The 24210-nt window shown below is 40.4% G+C and overlaps 1 protein-coding gene across 3 annotated transcripts in view; it reads left to right on the top strand.

The window, feature by feature from the left end:
* Positions 1-8166: 8166 nt before the first annotated feature.
* GRIA2 (glutamate ionotropic receptor AMPA type subunit 2) overlaps positions 8167-24210 on the top strand; it is an 88718-nt gene continuing 72674 nt past the window's right edge. For 2 of the 3 annotated variants that reach the window (XM_051617555.1, XM_051617557.1), the window contains exons 1-2: positions 8239-8477; positions 8894-9034. In XM_051617555.1, coding sequence (XP_051473515.1) covers positions 8390-8477; positions 8894-9034 — 229 coding nt within the window. In that variant the 5' untranslated portion in view covers positions 8239-8389. Of the gene's footprint in view, positions 8478-8893; positions 9035-24210 lie in introns of all 3 variants that reach the window. The other variant, XM_051617556.1, reaches the window with a different exon arrangement.

A 24210-nucleotide genomic window follows, 5' to 3' on the forward strand; every position in this document is an offset into this window, starting at 1 on the left:
GATCTAACAGAAAGGCATAAATACTGTATTCACAGGTACTGACAGGTTGGAGACAACCAAAATTTGGGACAGAGGATGAAGGATCCCTATAGGAGTGTGCCAGTTGTTGGTCCACATATTTCTAGCTGTGACAGAAATGCTTTATCTGTAAGTTGCTTTTCTTTGTAACTCGTTTAGACTTGGGACAGTGGTGTTTCTAAGTTCAAGGTTAGTTTTTTGTTGTGTACTAATTTTTGTTGTGTCTCCAAGCTGCCCTTGAATCCCCATCAGCTTGTCTCTTTCTTTTTAAGCCCTTGATGAATCGCATTATGCTGACCTGTAGTGAAGGGAAACTGCAGATTTAAGATTGTTGTGAAAGCAACTACCTTTGTGCACCATCTCTGTGCATACATCTAATTAGGGCAATGCAATTAGCGAGGAATAAGGTAAGTCTCAGGCTAAATGGCAACTGCAAAAAGTCTAATAGAAGCCAGCAATTAACCTGTTTAAGATAACTTTCCATTGTAACACAAAGTTTCAGTAAAGAAAAAAAAGCAGCATGATTTAGATTGCCCTTAATGCCACAAATATTATGTGCAGATATTTTTCTACTATAAGCACTGCAATTAAAGCCTACATTTAAAGTGATTATGTAATTAGATGAACCCAATTTTCTGCACATTTTCTAAGATGTAGATGTATTTCTCGTCCAATATATGTAATTAAATGCCTCATAAGAATTGTTTGGTTTTTTTCTTACATTTCTGGTTTGTTGGTTTTCCCTCTATAAAAGCTTGTCATTAACACCACACTTTAGCACAATTAATCTCTGGCAAGATGTGACTATGCAGAGGTGAAAGTAAAAATATCTCTCATCTATGCTTTGAACTAGTTCTGGGACTGAACCACTGAGGTAATTTTTCATAACTAAAAATAAACTTCTGTTGAGCACAACTCTGTACATTTCTGTGATAACTCGAGTGAGCTGTTTCCTGACATGATGCTTCCCTTAAGATATTTTTTTTTTATGCCAAACAAGTAAACAGAGAACCCAAAAGATATTTTTGTTGCTGGAAGACCATAATATAAGGATAAAAGAGCTAGCATTTCAAATCACAACAGTCCTTTTAGTTTATTTATAATCCTATTATTGATAGCATTTTTCAAAAAATAGTGAAAATGCCTGCAATGAGTAAATGAACAAACAAACAAAAAGAAATCCCACAACCCTTTATAACTTTTGGTTTTTTCCTGAAGGAAGCAGTTATTATTTTGTCTCATGCAATTCTATCTATTCCTCCCACTTAATTTATTTTTAATGTTGCTCAGTGTTTGAGATCCATGGTATAATTTCTGCAACAGCACAATTTTTCTCTTGCTTATTTGTGTAATAAAATACTTTTTCTAAACATTTGTTCAAGTGTTTTTGTATTATTGATGTAATTTTTCAGTTAGTTTTTGTGAAAAACACAACAGGGAACTTTTGACTGATCAGTGTTCAATCTCTTACTGTAGCTTGAATTTCCCTTTATTCTCCCAGTGAAGAGAGCCCTAACAAAAGTATAAAACTATAAAAGTTATCTAAGTAAAATGTACTGTAATAACATAACAATTTCTTAAACTAACTCCATAACATGGAAATCTCCCTTTTTAAAAGAAGGGTTGGTTTAGGTTTTTTACTTTTTAAAATTTAAAATAAATACATAATTTAAAAAAAATAAACTTCACACAATTTGCTTAGAAATTAATCTATGACCTAATTCTCCATCACCTGCAAACACATAAAGCTATATCACACTTCCAGGTCAGTGTGAAGTGGTTATGAGTGTGATGTTGGTATAAATGGGAACTGATGCCCTTCTACCTTCGGATGCTTCCATAAAGTTCAAATAGGAAATAGCCCTACAGAAGAGGAAAAACAGAGGTTTGATTTACTCAGTGACTGCAGTGGATTTTGTTCTGTTTTACTGTGGAAGGAGCATAAGGGCAGTCTGTCAGTGCCATATATCTCACCACATTGTTAGCTAGCCAAATTACCTGGGCTCTACTGAGCACCCTGGACCTGGGTACCCAGGCCCAAGGGACCAGGCTGACACACCACCCTTTCACCCTCCCCTAGTCTGATTTCTGGTTAATTTGGTCTCCTGAACAAAAGCAGGGTTAATGTGAGTCTTGTCATTGCAGCTTTCCTGCTTGTTCAAAGAGGCCTCTTAGCCTCGAAGCAGTGTGTGAAGGATGTGAACAAGATAGTACAAGATACTGTTTCAGATGAGAAAAGTAGGAGAGATTCACTCTGGCACTCTGGAATATTATGAGAAGCAGTCTTAAGTGGATTAAGGAGTTTAGTGCAAAAGTTAGGGATTCTTTAGTTCTTCTGTGTTTGAAAGCAACTCTGCAAAGCTTAATTGAATGCTATCCTGAAGCCTGTGAGAGGTCAACAACAAATTAGAGCACTGACTAGCAGCGTAATACTGCTGTCAGAACTTCCATTCTCTCCATGGAATACCATGTTCATGAACTAATTTTACCTTGTTGGGATACAAAAAGAATTCAACTCTCTGACTCTATTTGACCTTGTCAAGATACCAGATTTGCAACAAGCTAAAATTTGAAAAAGATCAGCTGATTTATCCAGGTTTCTAAGGTAGGTGGAGTAGGCATATATTTTATTGATAGTTTTTATGAATTAAACATTAAACTGAGAAGAGCCTTCTCAATGCTGAGAATGATCATTACACAGACCATTTCCAACAGGCTGATATTTGTCCAGTATCCATGTTAAAGATACAGCCTTAGCACATTCACTACAATGACAGAAACAACTTCCTACAATATTCATAAAGTTAAGTGCAGCCATACAGAATGTTTGAGCCAGCATATCCAAAGGTTTTATTATCACTGGCACACACTAGCCTTGGGTTTCAATCTGTCTGTAATTTGTAGATCGAAGCTGCTCCTCAGTATCATTGCTTGGGCTTCTGAAGATGCAAGATCACTTCCTGATGCTGTGATTGCAGATGGAGAGAACATCTAGTTTTGGGAGAAAAATGCCCTAGTCACAAGTCAGTAGAAATCAGAGAATGAGTGACAACAAAAGCGTAGCTGGGGTGTGTCAATAGAGAGTGGACTATAACATTCTTGTCAGCTTCTATTTGCCTTGTAACATTCTGGAGTGTTGTTTATGACTGCAGGGAACTGAGATGAAGAGGTGATTTGAGATGTACCATGCCTCAGCTGAGAACAGGCCACTGGTATATGAAATCCGATGTCTTCATCATCTCCAACGGGCTTTTCTTTATGAATAACAAGTAATACATTTCTCACAGGTGACAGAGAAGATGCAAGGCTAAGGGGGAATTTCAATGATTAAGAACTGACCTGAAAAATGGATGTAGGGCTCATACTTCAAATGTAGATGTTGGCATAGAAAAAGGAATAAGAACATGATGAAAATACAACAGAATGCTGGAGTCCAGGCTGGCACTGCTTGTGGAACAGATGGGAGAAGCGGCAGATGAAAAGAGAGAGGATCAAGGCTGGCTGTCTAAAGCAAAAAACCAACACGTTTGAATTAGCTGTGCTCCGCAGGGGGAATGAGGGTGGTAAAATTCAAATAACAGGGGAGAAAAAATAGATTATGATGGCAATGCTTTGGAAAACCAAATGGAAATCAGGCAAGGAAGGAGACAGCAAGGAAGAAGAAAGGAAGAAGGTAGGCAGGAGAAAAGTAGGACAGGAGAAAGAAATGTATTCCTTGGGACTGAGACGAAGCAATGCAAGTTGTTTATACTATTGGAATAAAAGGGAAGGTATTTCCAGACAAGAATAAGGGATTTAGCATGCATAGAATATCTGAAGGTGTTCCTTTTGTCTTTTCTCCAGAGCCTTAATAATTTAATTTGCTATTATCTCAGTAGAAAAAAGTTAAGTAAACTATAGTGGATTTACATGTACATTAATAGTTCAGCATACACCTAAGTGATTTTACCAGCAAAATAAACGTAACATTTCTTGCAAACAACATGAAGGCAAGTAGCTCAGATAAATGTAGTAAATCCCAATTTGCTATAAATTTCTCACAATGATTAACTAAGCTAGTAACAAACTGCATTGTTATAGCTACTATATAGCAAAGGGAACTTAAAATCGTACAATTGCCACTAATTATTTTATATTAGTTGTACCACAGGGTAGTGATGATGCTTTTTTTCGCCATTAGAATCACCTAATAGAAGCATAAGCTATTCCTTAGCGCATGTCACCCCCGGGTAAATGTACTGTTCATGGGGACAGTCTGTGGTTGCTCATCAAAAGAGGAAGCAGAACGAGCATGGGAGATCAGGATGTACTTTACATTTTTAAAAAGACTCTTGAGATCCAGAATGAACATATGGGACTAACCAATTTAAGAAAGATTTGCAACTCGAAACTTAATGTGTATTTCCTCTTTTTTTACCTTTACTGATATTTGCAAAAGTTCAATAGATTTCAAAAAAACCAAAGGCAACAATGTATTTTAAGGGAATAATTTCATTTCCTGATTTGCCATAGAATCAAAGGATTCATACAGTGGTGCAGCATTATCTGTATCTACAAAATCTGCATATTTTAAGATTTTTTTCAAATTAAAAATGTCAATTATTCTGAATGTTAAAACCAAGCATTGAAGGCATACAAGGCCAGAAGGGACCACTATAATCATGAAGTCTGAGCTCTTGCTCAGTTTATCAGAATTTCAAGGTTTTTTTCTCAGATTTTCTCAGGTTTTCTCAGGATATAACTTTTTCAACAAGGACTTTTAGAAAATAATCTGATATTAAGTGAGTATTTTCAAGGGCTGAGGGATTCACTACCATGCTCACATGTGATTGCCATGGTCAATGACACATTCTTAAAACAGCAAAACAAAAATTAATTTTTAAGCTGGATATGATTAATTTCAGCATTCATATACTGGGTTTTTTACTGCCTCCATCCATCTCCTCAAATGCTTTAAATTAGCAAATTTACTTTCTTGAAGGATGTACTCCATGTCATCAAGTCATTCCTGAACTATCTTTTTTGATAAGTATATGGTGCAATCGCTGTTTCAGAGAGCAAGGCAAAAAAATTCAGTTCTTCAGTCATTTCCAAGTTTCTTTCCGTGTCTCCTGTACACTTGCTGAAACATATGAACATTTGGTTGAGTTGAAGCCACTGTCTCAACCAGGATTGTACCAGGATGAATCGCTGAGGAAATGTATTCCTGATAAACTCACATTTAGTTCTGACTAGTGCATATATTAGCCCTTTTTAGCTTCCTCACCAGCTTCTGCATTATGCTCAGAATATTAGAAAGTACTAAATCAAATACAGCCATGATTGAATCCTGCATTCTTTCCAATAAGTATCAAGTCTGTCCTGGACTTCTATGGAATTGGGATTAAGCACTTAGCCTTTTTAGGGTCTGACATCTTAATATTTGATATCTGGCCTTCTGTCATTTGTCATTGTTTTCTTTATTATTGCACTGCTATGTTCCTTTCAACAACTGATTGATGCTTATTATTAACAGTCTCCCTGTTGATGCTTTGTTCAGATTCTGAACTAATGCATTTTTACATGAGTTTTTATCATGGATTTAGAAGAAGGCATATTAGGATATAATTTGCTTTTAAGACTACCTTGCTTACCTCTCAAGAGATTATTTTCCTTTTCTTGTGCAAAAAGTATTGAATGTGATTCCCAGTAATGTGGTCTAGATTTTTTTTTGTGCACAGTGTTAATGAGTATGTCTATTCTTAGCACATGGTCATAAATTACTATCACCTATAAATTTCTTTTTTCTACTTTGCTTGCTTGCATCTTTTTGATGAACATAGGATGGTTATAAAAAATAGACAGTTGAAGAAGGCCCTATTTTATTATCAGTATTTTCCCTGTTATTAAATTCTGATTAAACTGTTTTCTTGCTGATTCACTTGCTCGTGCTGTCCTTTTGTACTTATTCATGTCACTTGAAATCTTTTCTTTTTCTCTGGCACAATAGCAGTAGAATATGGCCACATTATTTGACATTTTCTCTACGTGTTCTGATATGATGATCCAAATCTGAAATATTACATGCACACGCTTCCAGACATGCACATTGCACATGATGTACATATATATATACATACATACTCAGAATTCTGTAATGGAAAAATAAGAATTAGAAAATCAACAGCTGCAGTGGTATCAGTTATTATCAACTCACTATAAAGAACCTGTACAAGCCCCTCAGCTGTAACTGGTAATTAAATTATTACTCAGGTCACTTTTATCTACCTGCTCTGCTGTGTTCTGCACATCTTTGAGTAGAAACTGTAGCAAGGAAACTGTTGTGGCAGCAGGTATGTTCAGGACCTTTATCTATAACCTGTTTGACTCAGCTAAGGCTGCAGTGCCCACTACAGTGGGATCCAAACTTAGTTTACCATTGATCCATAGTTTAGCATAAAACTATTAACAAAATTGATTTTTCATTTTATTATAAAATACGAAAATACAATCTTCAAACGGAGATCTTTGCTGCATTTTAGCCCCATTTGATATGCATAAAGGGACTCTTCAGACTTCAGTGTTTATCTGTGCTGCTGCTAAAGACTGGCAACATTACACTGTTTATTAATAAATAGCACATCAGATTGTCTAGGGTGCAGTGCGGACTACCTGAATGCAAGCTTTTCTCTGATAGTCTAATCTCTCTATTGCCACAGTGACACTTTTTACTTCTTTCAGAGAAGTAAGTGGTAGGTTTTACTGTGTAGCACAAAACCTAACTACTTGGAAGGACCCAACTGGGGGAGGGAGTGAGGAAGGGCTGTATTCGCTCTGCCATTTCACACACACAACATGATAGGGTCTATAAGCTCATTACGTTAAAGGTCTCCGTTTCTTTTTCAGGCTCATCTCATTTTGGGGTGAAAGAGAGATGATGACACAAGCAGACACAGAAGTTAGTGCAGAATTTCCTGGTGAAATGACTCAAATGAAACTAAACTCAACATCAGTCAGTGATGGGTAAAGGGCCTTAAACTGCCTGCATGTTCAGGATATACACATACACAGACATCTGAGTATCTGAAGCTCTAAGGCCTTTCTTTGTCTCTGGAATGGAGAAATAAGATGATGTAATAATGAAAAAAAAAAAAAAAAGAATTACAATGCAAGATCAGTACCCTTTCCTGCATGGATGTTTAATAGTAAATTCATTGTGACAGTCTCAGTATTGCTATACTGCTTCTTCTTCTATAGGATAGGGGTGCGTGTCCGTGTGTGCGGTGCTTAGCAACAAACTGAAACACACTAGGTTTAGGTTGCAGGAAATACAGCTGGAACCCATCTTTCAAAAACAGAGGAAAACCAACGAAACAACAACAACAAAAACCCCACAACAAAACAAACCTCCCCCCCCCGTTATCGATGAAAATCAAACATCTGGGGAAGTTGAACCTTCCTCCATATTAACTCCTCTTCTTTAGTTAGGGCAGTTAAAACCATGCTTTTCAGGTACACCTGGAAGGCGGGTACATCCAAACGCCTTCCTGATCTAAGACTCTAAAACCAACAGGCGGGTTTGGGGTGTTTTCGGGGGGGACTTTTTCTGCGCTTCAGCTGACGTCTCCCCCTGCCACCGAGCGAAACGGGCGCGTGGCTGACGCGCGCCGCCCCTCGCGGCCGGTTTCACGCAGTCCGGGCAGGCGGGGCGCGGCGGGCGGGGCAGCGCGCCCTCCCGAGGGACCCCAACTCAGGGGCGCCCCTTCGGGGGGCCGGGCGCGGGAAACAAAGCGCCTCGCGGAGGCAGCGGCGCCCGGGGACGGGACGCGGGGACCGGGCCCGTGGGGCTGCGCGGGGCCCCCCCGGCGCGCGCCGGCCCCCCCGCGGCGCCTCTGTCCGCGGTGCTGAAGGCCGGCGGCCACGCGCCTCTCCGCGGCCGCGCGCGCAGGGGCGGGGCGCGCTCCCGCCGGGCTCGCGGCTCGCGCAGGCGCGCGGCCCCCTCGCCGGGTGCGCTGAGTGCCGGGGAGCGCGAGCGAGCGCGTGCCAGGGCGGGAGCGGGCGCGCGCAGGCAGCGGGAGCGCAGCCGCCCCAGCCGCGCGCGGGCACCCCCGTCCCCTCCCTCCCCCGCCCCCGGTTTCCGGAGCCGGGACCCGGAGCGGAGCGAGCGGCGCGAGCGGCGGCAGCGGCGCGGGCACCGGCGGCGCGGGCACCGGCTTCTCGTGCGCCTGCCGCGGGGCCATCGGCGCGTGCCTCCCCGTCCTTGCCTTGCGCCCGCCGGCCCGCGCGCCGAGGATCTAATTTGCTGGCCAGCGCGCTCCGCGGAGGAGGAGGAGGAGGAGGAAGAAGAAAGGGCTGTTTCCCTGGTTTTGTGGATGCTCTACTTTTCCTGGAAATGCAAAAGATTATGCATATTTCTGTCTTCCTGGCTCCTGTGTTGTGGGGACTGATCTGGGGGGTCAATTCTAACAGCATACAGATCGGTAGGTGCCCGCACGCCGGCGGACCTCCTCTCTCCTCCCTGCCCATCTCCCGTTCCCTCAGCCCCGCCGCTGTCACTCGGGCATTCCTGTCATGTCGTCGCGAGCCCAGCCCCGCCGCGGTGTCCGCCAGGCGCCTGCGAGGTCCCTTCGCCAGCCGTGGCCAGCGCGTCCCCCCTCCTCTCGCTTTCCCCGGCGCCGCACCGGCCGTCCCGCCGCTTCCCCGGGCTCCGTCGCGGCGGCCGGGCAGGGGACGGACCCGCAGCCGGCCTCGCTTCGGCAGCGGTGCTGGAAGCTGGCGGGACCTACCGGCACCCACGCCCACCCAGCCCTGGCGGCGAGCAGGGACGTGGCCGCGGCGGGGCTCCGCCGGTGCCCCCGCCCGCCTGATGTGTGTGTATGTGTATGTTTCCCTGCAGGGGGGCTGTTCCCGAGGGGCGCCGATCAGGAGTACAGCGCGTTTCGGGTAGGCATGGTTCAGTTCTCCACCTCGGAGTTCAGGCTGACTCCCCACATCGACAACCTGGAGGTGGCCAACAGCTTCGCCGTCACCAACGCCTGTGAGTACCGGACGCCGCCAGCCTGCTGTGGCGGCGGGGGTAGGGGAGAGCTGTGGGTGGGGTGGGGGGGTGAGGGGTGCGTGGGGGGGGTGAGGCGCCGCATCGCCGCCGAGCCGGTGCGGGAGCCCACGGGCCCGGCCCCGGAGAAGCGGGGCGAGGGGTCTCCGTGCACCTCCTCAGCCCCCGCCGAGGTTGACAATGGTTCCCGCCGCCCCCGCACGGCGGCTCTCCCCACGCATTATATAAGGCTGCGCGGTCGCCCGCGACTGCGGAACCGTCCCTTGAAGCGGCGTGGGCAGCGCCCGGGTGCCCTCCCGACAGCAGTCGAGGGGGCGCGGAGCGGGAGGCTGCGGGGGTGATCAGCCATTTTACGCCGCGCCGTGCGGTGGGTTCTGTCTCTCCGCTCCAGGAGACCCCCGCCCTAGTGGCAGCTCCCGGGGCCTGCCCGCTTGCCTCCCCCGCGGCTTGCGCGGCGGGTCGCCGGCCGGGTGCGGGCTGCGCGGGCGGCCAGCGGGGCTGCCCTGGCTCCGCCTCCGGCGAGGCAGCGCCCGGCCGCACGCGTGCCGCGGGGCGCGGAGCACATGCGTTGCTCGGAGAGGCGATGGGGGTGCGGGGTGGTTCCAGCACGAAGAGAGGAGACCTGGGGCAGGAGATCCCGCAGCGTTATTTGAGTCTGCCTTCCGCTCGGGGGCTACTCCCTGGGCAGCTTCCCCGCGTTCGGCCAGGCGATGTGGAGTTGGACCCCTCGGAGCTGCGTGGCGGGAGGGGGAGGGCCGGCCGGGCGGGGGGGCGGTGCGGGGCAGGCCTGCGGGCAGGGGCAGCTGCAAACCAGGGGTTGCGGGCGCTGTCCGTGTCGGCGATGAGAGCCGTAAGGCAGGCGTTCCCAAGGCGATAAGAGGTGCCCGCCTTCCCCCGCTTCCCTGCCTCATGTGCCCGTTTCAAGGGAAAGCGGGAGCCCCGCAGCGGCGCCCCCAGCAAGGAGGCGGGAGCCCGCTTTTGTGCCCCGCTGCCTTCTGCCGCCCCGCGCGGCTCTCCCCCAAGGCGTTTCCTCGGCCCTCCTAGGGACAAGAAGCCAGGGACACCGAATCTGTTGCCTCGCTATGAGCGAGAGCAGTCTGCCTGCCTAGGTGACCTTTTGTGGTGCTTTTTTTCGCTGTTGCCGCTACGTTATGGTAGGAGCGGTGGTGCTGACGCTGGGATAGGTGGTGCGAGAGCTCAACCCAAGGAACTTTTAGCAGCCTGTATGAGGATAGGAGGACATAATACACACAGCTGAAGTCAAAAAAGGTCAGAGCACGTAATCAGCCACAGTAACGCTACTTGGCTGATCTTTCCAAGCTGCCTGGGGAGTTCATGGTTTCGTAGGTAATGAGGGTTTGCAGCTACCAGAACTGCGTGTGGTTAGAATCTGCAGTACGTGGTACTGGGACTACCAGTTGTGTTGTGGTCAGGATGGCATTCTGCAAAAAATGTGACAGGCCTTTCTGTGTTTCTCAATTCAATGAAGTCTATGAAATTCTGAAAATAAATTGTATAAAATGCCAGATTATTATTTTTTTCTACTAGTACTAGATACAAGTATAGCCACCTGGTCTTTGGGAAAGTAAAGGATACATATTTTTCTCCAACCCCATCAAGTTTTTCATCAGTGTTTGTATCCATGTACCTGTCTTGTTGAGCTTTGCTGTCTTCCTTGCAGAAGTCTAATATACTCAGTTGACATGTAGGCTGCAGACTGCAGTGATGGACTTTGAGGCTTCCAGCAGGAGGGAGATGCTATCCACGTTTCAGGTTTTCCTTTGTCCAAGGCTTCCCACTTCAAGCAGTTTGTAGAGCACCAAATTAAGATGTGAACATGTACTTGCTTTTTTGTCACCTCAGTCACCACTGATGGCTTAGTCAAGTTGTCAATTGTATTTAATCAACTAGTGAAGCATATGCTAAAAATATCTATAGTATTCCCTTTATTACCTTCCAAGAAAAATTTGATTGGAGAACAAGGAATTCTGAAGACAAATATTTGCCATACAAGAAGCAGAATTTAGCAGTTGATTGCAGAGCACTACATGCATAAATGGCTAAGAAGGATCCATCCTTTTTTGTCCCCTTTATGCATTGTTCTCATTTGAGATACTGAAAAATCGGCAGGTTGGGTTGTTTGGGGTTTTTTCACAATAGTGAAAAAGAACCTGTGTCCAAAACCATTGCTGTCAACAATTCAAGTGTAAAAGAAGGTCATAGAAATGTAGGATAGTATGAAACTGAAAATGCTTCAGAATTTACCTGGATATTTCACGCCAGCAAGGTGATTTTCCTTCACAGAAATACAGTGGCAGGCTTACACTGTTATAGAAGTAATGACCTTTTTCTGCCCTAAGAATAAAAAAAAATTCTAAAATTTACAAGGTATTTCGGCTTTTGGCTTAAAACCCCTGAACCAGTCTACTCGTAGGCTGCACACACTCTGGATGATGGTGCAGGAGATGCGGTCTGTAGCTGTGTGCCTTGACAAGGTGGAAACCAGCTCCTGCCCTGGAAGCTGGCATGACTGCCCCCCTCCAAACCCTTAGTAACCAGTGGGAAGCTGGGATGTACAGTTCCATATGCTTTAAAAACAAACAAACAAGCAAACAACAAACCCACTGTAAAACTATTTAAAGGAATCATCAAGCTTATTATTAGCACTTACTCAGTCTTTGTTGATGAAGCAAACAGTGTTTAAATGAGCAAGTGGTATTGCTGGTATTACTTTTAAATTAGGCTCCTAAACTTCCAGAAAAGAGGAGATGGTGGTCATGTACTGCTGATGGATGTTTGAAGATGTGTAAGATGGGATTCAGTCGTTTAAAGGTGACCGGGAGATGTGTTCAGCAGAGGATGAATGGGCACTCTGAATAGGTGGACTTAACCCACATAATGGATCTGTAGCCATCACTTAGGTTGTTGGACTGTTGCTAGTCTCTGTGTTAAGGAGTCATCAGGAGTAGCTGTTAGAATCTAATTGCAGTTTGACACCTCATAAGTCAATGTCACAGGGAGGCTTAATAGTTTTGATTGAGGGATGGTGCTGTCTCTCTTCAGACTGATGGAACAATTAAGAGAAATGTTCACTGCCATGACTATTGTTGCATCCTTCAAGAGATATGGGTAAGCCTTAGCCCTCTTTGAGAATTCCTGGTGATTCAGAGGTTTACAGTCTAGATGGTAAAGGCAAATGTTAACAAAGTAGGTCACTCTAACAGGACCTCTTTGGCTTTTAACATCTGGGGCAGAAGTACAGCATTGCAGGAAATTCATAGGGCAGCACTGGAAGATATCCAAGAAACTGGCCTTTATTGTACTTCAGCAGAGTGTAACTGAGTCTAGTCTAACAGGAGAAGTGCTGACCATCAGATTAAAAAAAAAAATAAATCATTAATTCTGTAAAGAAAAGAGGAAACTGTTGAAAATGAAATCTAAACAGGAATATATGTACTCATATTTTTGCACTGGAAGGATACTGGAGTAACCTGAAGAGAGGTTTCCTGTGAAGTACTAGAAAGCCTCCATAATGTAACAGGTTTTTCATGTAGTAGCTTCAGCACAGACTTAATATATGCATGATTTTGGATGTTTAATCATACTGGCTCAAGAGCCAGTGTTGAGCTTCTCTGTTTTAAATCAAGTCTTACAGCTCTGCAGGGATCACTGCACCATGACATTCTGACAAGGGAATGCTGATTCATGCATAAACCTTAGATCCTTTCATTGTATCTTCAACCAGCAGCTTTGAAAACCTATGAATATCTAGCGTGTTGCAACTTGGGAGCTGTGGCAAAGATTTTCATAGCCATTTTGGAATATAATGCTATAAACTGCATTAATAAAGAAATAGCATTCAGCATACTGCTGGCAAAATGATTATAGAATAAGAAAAAAATAAATACCCTGTAGTTGTAAAGATGGGATAAGACTAGATTAGTTTATTTCAATTAAAATTACTGTGGACCAATCCCAAATACATTTCACAATAAATGATCAGAACTGATTTTGAAGGAAAGGAGGGATTTATTAAATGCTTGTGTTTCAGTTCATTTGTATTCCTGGTCCTTCTAATTTTCTTTTCACTGTGAAACATTTCTCAGGCTCAATGAGCAGATGTGAAATAGTTTATGTGCCCCCTTATAATTAAAATGAACAAGATCAGATGGGTTTCTTAGTAAAATGATACAGTAAAGCTGGGATCTAGCTTACAATAGGAACTCTTGTCCTTTCACTGCTCCCAAAACGTTTCTCTCCTCAAAATCAAGATCTGTAGCAAACTTTAAACATTGTTCTACTTCTGAGAGTTATTCATAAAGTTAATCATAAAATAAATACCTGGGGTATTTATGGTGTGATAGTGCCACCCCTGCTGTGCATCTTTGCTCCTGGCTCACAGACCATTTTCACACAACTGTGATCCAGAATGTTGGCAGTTACAGCAGTTTTGGCTTGGCTACTTGACTTTTAGATTTTTGTTATGTGATTATTGCATTAATTTTGTTCATATATGTGAAATAAAATTTTCCTATGCAGTTTTGAATATATTATGAATATATAATTTACAAACTTTAAAGTGAGTTATCTTTAATAATAGTTTGTGAGTAGCTTATCAATCAAGCCTTGAATATACCAATCAACCTGTTAAATCAACTAATATTATCAGTATTTTAAGTATATTAATATGTTCCTATATGCTTTTATTTATATTTCATATATTAAAATGTAGTAACATTGTTTTTGCTAATGAAAGCTTTAATTTGTGCAGTCTTTGATAGGACTATTGACGGCACATGGCTGGGGATGTACTTAACTCCTTGTGTACATAACACTAGCCAAGGGCCACTGCCTTAAGTGATACTGTTACTGCTGATTTCTTTAGTTCTTTTATCAAGCTTCTAATAATTAAAATATATTTGAGAACGAAGGCACATTTAACAGAAAAATAATTCTTTTTAAACAGTTACTAATTCTTAGGGAAGTAGATAATAACTAGGAACATAGTATTAGTTTGAAAAGGCATTAAGCAGGTAAAGAATATTCTATTACTGTTATGTAGAGAACTAGGATAATGAGCATAATTAATTTATGTGAAAATATGATCAAATTTTACAAAAATATCTGCTCAGTATTTTCAAATTAATAATTCTCTAATGTGTGCTGGTAGGACTAATTTTTAGGAAACTGAAAGGAGGAAATAACCCACAGTAAAGATAAATATGCATGTATGCATGTATACATACACATATAAAAATGTACATAGATATTTACTTAAATAGTGAGCAATTGTTAATTTTGAATGTCACATAAATAAAAAGCAGGACATTGTTTAAACCCTGCAATCCATTTTCTGAATAGGTTTATCTCAGAGCTCTTACTAATAAGATAATTTATCATTTTAAACTGGTGTGTTCACTCCTGTGATTTGACTGCATGTGTTAGAAATTTTTTTTATATTGAAGATTCATGCCTATATTCCAGAACCAGCATCACTGCAATTGAAGCCAAGGAATGTCAGGTCAGACTGTAAATAACACTGAAAAGATACCTGAATATGTAAAAAATTGGTGGCATATATCAAATCATCAATATATGTACATGTGGTTGGACTTCTCAAATGACACTTAACTGGAACTTTAATTTTTGAAATTAAAAAGATTTTTTCATTATTTTGTAATTGATAATTGCATTTATCAGACTGTCAATGTAGTGGCATCTGCTTTTAGAAGACTGGACAAGGGTTTAATTCCCTTTGCCATCTAGATTTCTGAAAAGGTATAGCCTGTGTTTTTTTATACAAAATATGTAGGTTTGTGGAGCAGTGTTACTATTTTGTCTTGAAACCTTACTGTTTTAATTTACTAAGTTCATTAAAAAAATAATCTGCCTTGTTAAAATTGAGAAAGGGCTTGATTTAAATGAATAATCATTCCAATAGTGAAATCTTTATGGGTAAACAACAGGGAGTGAATAAAAGCATCAAACATTCTGAATAAATATTGTAAAATGGATCAACAATAAGGAGTAAAAGCAGGTTTCAAATAACCTCATGTTGAACAAATTCATACTGCACCTTCTGAAATCAATAGCTGTGCTTAAAATACTGGTATTGCATTTATTTGCTGTCAGAAAGTGGTACAAATTATTTTGAAGTACTACTTACTTTACTTTACTACTTTATCTTTATCTGGGCCCCCTTGTTTAACAACTATTCTGTAACAGATTTTTGTTTTTTGTTTATTTATTTGTTTGTTTATTGTTTGTTTGGTTTTAGGGTTTTTTTTTTCATTGTTTTAAGAAAGCTTCTCAAATTAGGAAGCTTATGGGGAGTTTACCTTTTCTCCCCCAAAGTTCCATTTAGAAAATTAATGTAGCGAGTTAACATTTCTGTACGGAATTGGGTGTAATGTACAGGTATTTAATGCATTCACCTATGGCTAGTAGCTTTATGAGAGTGTAAAAAAAAAATTACAAGAAAAAGAATCTCATCATGATTCTGCAGCGAGGTGTGGTTCAACTCCAGCTCCTGCTTTCTCTCCTGCTCCCAAACCTGACTCAGAGAAATTAATAGGATTTTTTTGAGAGTTGATGCATTACGTGCAGTTCAACTAAAGGTGATGGAATCCAGCACCAAAAAATTCTTACTTCAGCTCCAGTCTACTCTTTTATATCAGAGGAGGGATATTCAGGTCTGTATTAATTAACTTAAATCAGTGTTTGATTGCTTTGTATATTTGGGGTGCTAGGTCTGTAACTAAATTGCCAGTCTCTTCAGTTAGTCCATGAGTGACTTAGTGGGCTTTATTCCACATGGAAATAGTGTCTTCATTACTGATCTGCAGAAGGTAAATGTGCTTGCATTTCACGGTTGAAAAGAAAGAATACTTTGCCATTGGTGTTTTGAAATGGAAATACTTTTTCAGAACGATTCTTCAGATGAGCAGGAGTTGGACAAAATTCTGTAAAATGTTTGTATCAGCTGTGAATCATAAATACATGCTCACACAGCTGGTAGAAGAGTTTCAAAGCTCAATAAGGGACAGTGGCTAATTACATGAAATGTTCATGCTGCAGTTATTCAGGGTGCTGTGGTAAAAGCTATCATACCACTCTAATTTATTCTTATTATTAATGTGTTTAAAAGTTTAGAAACATGACTTGGGGTGGAAAACCTGGCTCTGTTTATTGCAAAATGCATAAACTGTTTTACTTGCACACACTTTGAAAACTGCAAATAACATTCTTTCTAAACACTTGGTATGATAGATAATGTAAACAGCATTCTGTTGGGTAATGTCGAGATTTTCTCTTCATCTACACAGAGAAGAATGCTTTCAGAGATCATGTCAGCAACAGGGCTGGAGGGCTCAGGAGAACAGTTTTGCAATTGCTTTTCAGCCTGGAGAAAATACTTGTGTTATTTTCTTTGGGTTTCTGCCTTATATTTGGTAGTTGCAGGACTCTGTTCTGTACCCATGAATGAGAAAGCTAATGTGGTTTACCATCCCATATTATGTGCATCAAAAATCTTTCAATGTGTTGCACTCCCTTGTATATTTGTAAACTCTCAGAATGTCTGCAAATATATGCTAATGAAGTATATTGTACAGCTCTGACCAGGTCAGAGTAATTTGTTTAATAATCTTATAAATCTTTGAAATTGAGGACACTGAGGGTTAGCTTGCTCAAAATGTTCCTCCCTTGTACTAGTTAGGAGTTTTGACAAAATGTCCTCCAAACCAAAACGCTGTTTTTTTTTCTCTGTTCCTCCTTCATACAAATGTAGCAAATTCCTTAATGCTTTTATAGTACAGTCTCAAGTTCCTGGTACAAATGTGGGAGCCTGCAAGGCACAAAACTTTCCTGCATGATTGTCCCTTGTGCAGACGTACTGATATCAGGAAGTTTATTCCAGGTGTAATACTTGAAAAACAGGGTAAGTAGTTTGCATGGTTAGTGCATATCAAGCTCATATTTACATAAGCTACAGCAGTGCTACTTATAACAGAAGAAGGATTAATCCACACTGGAATAACAGTAAATGGTTAGAAGAATCATCGAGGATTTAACCCAGTTATTTCATATCTTGTCCATGTCAGGCAGAGGACCTGAATTTAACCCTTTATCTTTCACTTTCTAGTGGAATGCCCTTTAGTGCTGGGCCATTTTTGTTTTGATGTCAGCCTCCCTCTTCTATGTTTTTCCTGCCTCCATTAATTTTTGGTAAACAAAAAATTCAGTAATCTTTCTTGTGTCCTGATGCAGGAAGGGGGAAAAATGTCTTTTAGGTTTTGAGAGCAGGAAAATAATTTCTTGCCTTTTGTTGTTTTGTGGTAAAGCATAGAGAAAAATCAACAACATGACAGTGTTAGGAATATTTAGGTAGTAATTTAAATAATTGTTCAATTCAGAATATTAATTGGCCAGATTTATACACAGCTTTAAACTTCTGAAGCCATTTTAAATTAACACCTGGAAAATAATATTATTTTTTTTTTTATATTTAAAGACTAGATGGATTTGAGGGATCAGGAAATAGATGAGAATGAGTCACCATACATTATAAATTGCAGTCTAGGTGTGATTTTAATTTCCCTCACAACCTTACATCTGCCCCATTTTAAGGTGCTTTCATTTGGTCAGAGTGGATCATGCTGAAATTCTGAGAAGTCATGACTGAAAAGTCATTCATCTCTTTTACTGACTAATCGGATTAGTTCATGTATTCAGCAACCTGATCCCATAGTCTGGGAGTTCAGAGTAATAAGACCAGACTATTTTTGCTCAGTCAAATAAATGGTCAGGTTTCCACTGATGGTGGCAGGAATAAAAACAGATCCAAGATTCATATTATTTCTTTTTCTGTATGTCCATGGAGGACTGATTAAAATTTTTCTGTATTGGAATAGGCAGAGATTAAATTCCTAAAACATGTTAAAAAGTGTGAGCATCTGTTGGACCTACAGATTTTTTTTTTTTTTTTTCAAATTTGCTCATATATGGCCCCCTTTTTAAAAAATATTGCACACATTTCTTAAGTGCTTTGTCAGGATTCAGTATGGAAACCTTAGAAAAATTATTAGACCATTTCAATTTAGGATAAATATGTAAGTAGAACTGTTAGCTTAGCTAAAAAAAGGAAAAGTTTGATTCTGTGCTTGTGTAGGTGAAGAGGAAAAGTAACATGCTTGCTCCCTTCCTTTGCATTTGATCATGGATATTACAGTTTGGCAAAATCTGCATAAAATAGAATTTTTCATTTTTTCTTAACTCTTTTTTCACTTGTAGAAACCTGCATTTTGGTTTGACTTTATAGAACTCAGTATTGTGCTTTTACTAGAGAAGTAAGCAAGCATCTGTAAGCTGCCAATATTGGATTTTTAGCAAGTGAAGAACTTAGTATTTCTTTGAGCTTATCACTTCTATTTGGATATAATAAAAAGATAATATATCCTTCAGTGTCTCCATTTGTGCAGGCACTTTCAATTATCTTGCAATTAATACCTGAAGACCCAGTTTGTGATAGTCATGCAATGCTGTGTGACCTCATGGTGCAGCTCCAGAAAATGTCAGTGTCTTTTAAGTCCTGTATCACATCTGGCTGCCTATGGAGATGCCTGAGAGACTCCAGTGTCTACAATAGCTTTTGGTACATGTACATGGTAACCTGAATAACTTCCTGAATTTAGTGAGAAAAGAGCATGTCTGTAAACACCCAAACGACTTTTAGGAACTCTGACATTTTTGTAGGGTGTCAAGTACTGTTGCAGTGAGTTGGTATTTGTAATGGAAGACATGGATTATGTTAAGTCATGACTTAGTCATTCCAAATAAAGGTTACTATATGCCTATTCCAATATGTTGAAGAGCCTCCAGTATTACTACACATCTGTTTTTCCAGTTAGCTTTGTCCTTCTGGAGGTGCAAGCAGTTGTTCACTTGAGGAGTTTTGTTGTTCCCTTTCTGCAAGGGACTGTTTCTGGCTTCCTTTGGTCCCATTGATACAATGGTTCAGTCAGTGTTGAGACTCCTAGCATTACTTTCCATTTTCTGGTATAGAGAATCGAAGTTTCCTATGCCTGCGTTTCTGGCTTGCTCCTGCACTCCAGGAACTTACTGTGTTGAATTTATATAGTATTTTGTTGTTACATGACAGTTTGAGGTGGATATGTTGAAGCATGTAGAAGCCATTTTCCAGACTAATGATCATCTTCCTTAAAAAACAGATATACTGGAAAAAAAAGTTCGCTTTCTCTCTTCATATAGGGGATATATTTCAGCAATATAAATCTAATTTTTAAGTTTGCTTTTATTTTGCTTTTTTTCTTGCTCTGTTCTTGTGCTTAAAACAGTTCTCCAAAACAAGTGTTGTGACTGGGTTATTAAAACATGGCGAAAGTAATTATGCTATGTAATAATTTTTGACACATTGGTGGTTCTGTAGAAATAAATTTATGCCTTTGAAATTAAGTGTCTTATTTACTAAATGTAATTTTAAACTTCCTGAGGAAGCTGGCAATGTTTGCAGGAACATGGTTAGCCTGGTCATATCACTACAAATAGCTCACCAATTGTGATCTTAGCTAGGTGCACTGCAACTTAAGTATATCTGCTTTTGGTCTGATTTTTCCCTTTCACTTTGAAGAAAAATTCTCTTTTTCTTTTGTAGGCTTCCTTTTCCTCCTTTCATCATTGCCAACCAGCTAAGTATATAAAAAATATTTATTTCAGGAAGTCTAGTCCATCTCATTAGAATTGTCTTCTGCTTTCCATATCCAAGTTTGTTAAGAACTCTTTGCTGAGTAACTGATTTTGTTTAGGATACAGATCGATTGGGTGATAGTGACATTAGTGATGGATGTAAAGTGGTGGTTTTTTGTTTGCTTGTTTGTTTGGTTTTCTGAATGCTTTCTGTATTAGAACTCAAGAGACCTCATCTCATTCCAAAGCAGCTTCCTAAACATCTACGACAGACCAAAGGAGAGGCTATAACTTGACAAGCCAAGAAGAGGTATACCTCACTGTGCCTTTGCTGTAGGAGAGTTTGGGGCAGGGAGGGGAAAGGAAATGTATTGTGCAGTTCAGTTCTGTCCTACACATCCTTCCAGACTTTTAAGCCAGAGGTCAGATATGGACACTGTAGTTTAGGCTGCTTCTGGAATTTCTGGGAATCCTCATTCTGTAAACCTTGGCAGCTTTATGTACTTTCTGAGTCCATCCTAGCTGTGACGACATCTCCTGTTCTCTTCTATAAAATAGGCCAACATAGGCCAGTCGCCAACATGATTTGGCAGCTATGGTGTATAACACTGTCATGTTACAAACTAGGAATGTAGGAGAGTCCAGGAGTGGAACAAGGCTGGAGGCATCTGTGTTACCTAACCTGAATGCTAAGAATTAGATTCCTAACAATGAAACTAACAATTAGCACCTAATGGAAAAGAAATTAAGTCAGCCTAAATGACAGAAAGCTTTAGAAACTCCTTGGCTGAAATTGTTCCTTTCCCTTTCTGGGGGACTGCAACTCTGAGGGAAGGGAAGTGCGATTAATGGCCAGAAGCTACTTTCTCAGGCTATAAGGGGTTTAAATGCACTGGTTGTATGATGCTCTTGATGCTGTGCAGATTTCCCACCTTTTGATCTTAATGGCCCAATAGTGTAGAAAGAAGTGAAAGAGCCTGGGAGCTCAGAGCATGACTTATCTTCATGGAACACAGTTGGAACAAGGGAGAGAAGGATATTTTTTTTACACCTGAAAAGAGAAGTAGTTGTATTTTCAGATCTCCTTTTCTCAGATTGAAATTGTTCATCTTAATTTGTAGTAGTACACCTGTATTTTTGAATATGATACTGTAACAGAAAATACGTCTTTTAGCCTCCCTTAGGAGGAATTGAAATCTATGTTTCGAAGGACTTCATGATTGTCCTGTAGTTACAGTTGCTATTGTATGCTGTGTATTTTAGGTGGTAAAACTTAAAGCTGTGTTTTAAGTTGCACTGGCCATGAACAAGGTGATACTTTCTGTTCCCATGGGTCTAGTAGCTTCATTGTTTCTAGATTAAATTCAGGGTAGGGAGTTTAATCTGTAGAGTTCTGTGTATGTTTAATTTTGGCTATGTGAACAGAGATTTTGTCTTGTTTAGCAGTTATGGCAGCTACATTCATAGACACTTAAGCTAATGGGCACTAGATTGAAATATTAGGGTGCTGTTGACGGGTTGTTTTCTATGAAGGAAGCTCAACTTTCTATGTGTTTTTCATTATCTGTCAGACAGTCTGTTTTAACCAAAGTGTTTGTGGAAGGACCTTGCTGGAAAATGAGAAGAGAAATTATTTTTAGGAATGATCGTTTCCTTTTGATCATCAGATAAGATTAACTTGTTTATTTCCCTATAATCTTCACGCAGAGTATGATTTATTCCTGTCATGCTCCATTTCTTTGAAGGGGAAAGTAGGAGATAGCAATAAAACACTCAGGGTTTTTTTTCTCTTCCTTTTTCTGGATTACTGAGCACAAAGAATGGAATTTCCATTTATGGTAAAGTGTATGAAGAAAGTATGTTCTCTCACCCTTTAGAGGCACATAATATATGCTGTATACTATGCTGGTTTTTGATTTCCTGAATAGAAACAGGAAGCAAATTTCAAGGAAAACTAGACTTACAAACAAATAAAACAGTTTTGTCAAGATCTGGATTATTTATACATAGCACAAATACTGAACAATTTAAATCTGGAAGTCAGAATAATAGTATGAATAACTGTAATGATACACTGTTGAATAGCAAATGAGTGCATCCAGAGAAAAAGGAACAGAGCCGCCTTGTTCTGGTGTGTCTATACCTTTTTACAGGCAATCAAGTAACAGCGATCACAAAATCTTATGCAGCCCTCAGGAATACGTTTACTAGATTTTCCTTCAAAATCTCTATTCAGTTGATGTAACTCACTCTGACAGCTACTATAGGGCTGAATCCTGAAAGGTTCAGGGTACTTAGCATGCCAGCAACAGTGGTCTGGAATTGCAAAAGCTCAGCAGGGTTTTGATTCACAGGATTTGTACTAGTCTTCTCCGTATATTTGACTAGAGTTCATCCCATTTTAGCTCACCCATGTAATTTTTATATATATGTGTGTGTGTGTGTGTATATGGAAAGTTTTTTTTAAAATTTGAAATTAAGAATAAATGTTACAGAGAGTTCACACACGGGTGAATTAAATGGTGAATTTTCTGTTAATAAATTACAATGGCTGATGACAAGTAGAGGCTGCAATTCTAATCCCATTATGATTTCCACTGGGTACCAGTGCACACTACCATTCTTTGTGTGTCTCAATTTCCTCCCCACACAGAAGGGTGTTTTGGAAGGGACAGTCAGTGCCCTCCCCCAGGTGTAAGCAAGACATCTTTCCCAGACTGGCGGGGCTCCATGGAGCTCTTGACTCTGCTGACCACAGGTAGGCACAGTCAAGCGGTACACATCGTCCTTATTGAAATCATGCCATTTGCTTAGATAGCAATAGTACCAGCTCTTAGTGATTCATTTGGACTAGATAAACTGACTGGGATAAATAAGCTATAGTTAGTAAAAAAATACAGGAATTCTGGCAATTTTCAAGATGGAAATTCCTTTAAACTATTGCTTGTTATATATTTTTCTGGAGATTATTTGAAAACATAATTTAATAAAGATAAATCTTGTTGAATAGAAAGGCTTAGACTGAAGGTCTGCATGTGCACCTCTCTATGGCTTTAAAGTTATTCCTTCTCAGATTAATTATCTTTGGATCTTTAACCTTACATTAGCCCTTATACTGAATGTCATGGAAGTTTTCTTTTTTTGAGAAATGGTTAGTTTTTGTCTCATCTAGTTGTAATTCACTGTAAGCTGTAACTACATTTTTAAAAGGAATAGTTTCAACTAAATCATCAGCATTGTGGTTGAGTTTTCTGATAAAATGACAGCAGTTAATTTGATTCCTCTAAAAGTTTAACACCTTGATGGTATTTGTTTCAGTATTTTAATTTTTTATCACAAACTGTGTGACAAGAGAAACAAACCAAAATGTTTCTCTTCAGAAAACGTGCATGTATACCATATTGTGATGATAATCTACTACTTTTTTAAGTTTCAGGCAACACACAGAGCAGAGAATGCTTATTTGTTCACACTTTGTGCATAGTCTAGAAAACATGTAGAGGAAGGATTATTTTTTTTCCCAATAATTGAAGTTTATTATATAGTGGTTTGTTCTTTCTCTAATTTCTAGTTTTGTGTTCTGAAACTTGGAAGATGGGCTAATTTAGCAGAAGCTTAACCTACTGTCTGTCATTTTGTAATTGAAAGACTAAAAACTAGATGGTAACATTGAGGAGGGCTCTTCCCCTTCCTAGCATGATCTTAGACTTGCTTGTAGTAGGCAAAGGTTCCATGTGGTTGTTGTTTGTTTTTTTTCTTTGTTTGTTAGTTTGTTTTTAAGGGAAGAGTGTTTAGCTGTTTGGATATGAGTTGCCCAGCCAGTGGCAGTGGGGACAGAGTATGTGTAGGAGCTCATCTTGTTTTCTGTATCACTATTTTATTCACTATTCTGGAACATCAGGGATTCACTTGGCATTTTCTAGGTGACTTCAGATCCTCCTTCCTGTTCTATCTCCTGGTCCTGTGATTTTTCATATCCACCTTCTAGGGTGGATGATCTTTTAGAAGTACATAGTAAGCAGGAGTGAATGGGGACATGTATCAGGAGTGCATCACTTTGGAATTCTGCTTCATGTGACAGGATGAGAGGGGCAAGCCTCATCAGCATGACACAATTAAGGACAGTCTCGAGTTGACACCAGTGTTCCAGATTTCCTGTCTTTCACTCCAGGTATTATGAATGTAGAGAGGTGTCAGAAGTGTCTCTGTTACCATTCTCCTTGTATGACTTGGTCTTTCCTCTGGACCATTTGATAATAGGAACAAATGTGCTCCTACATTCATGTTTGCAGTAATGAAAAAGATTATTATTCTTGTGCCAAAGAAGATACTTTAAAACATGAAACTAAATTACTTGTATTTACGTTTAGCTTAAGAGAAAGACATCTCCAGAGAAAGGCATAACATTGCTTTCATAGCAACATACTAAATCTTTTTTCTGGTTGCAGTACTCT

Source organism: Apus apus, chromosome 4 (assembly GCF_020740795.1).
Source record: "Apus apus isolate bApuApu2 chromosome 4, bApuApu2.pri.cur, whole genome shotgun sequence".
Classification (NCBI taxonomy): domain Eukaryota; kingdom Metazoa; phylum Chordata; class Aves; order Apodiformes; family Apodidae; genus Apus; species Apus apus.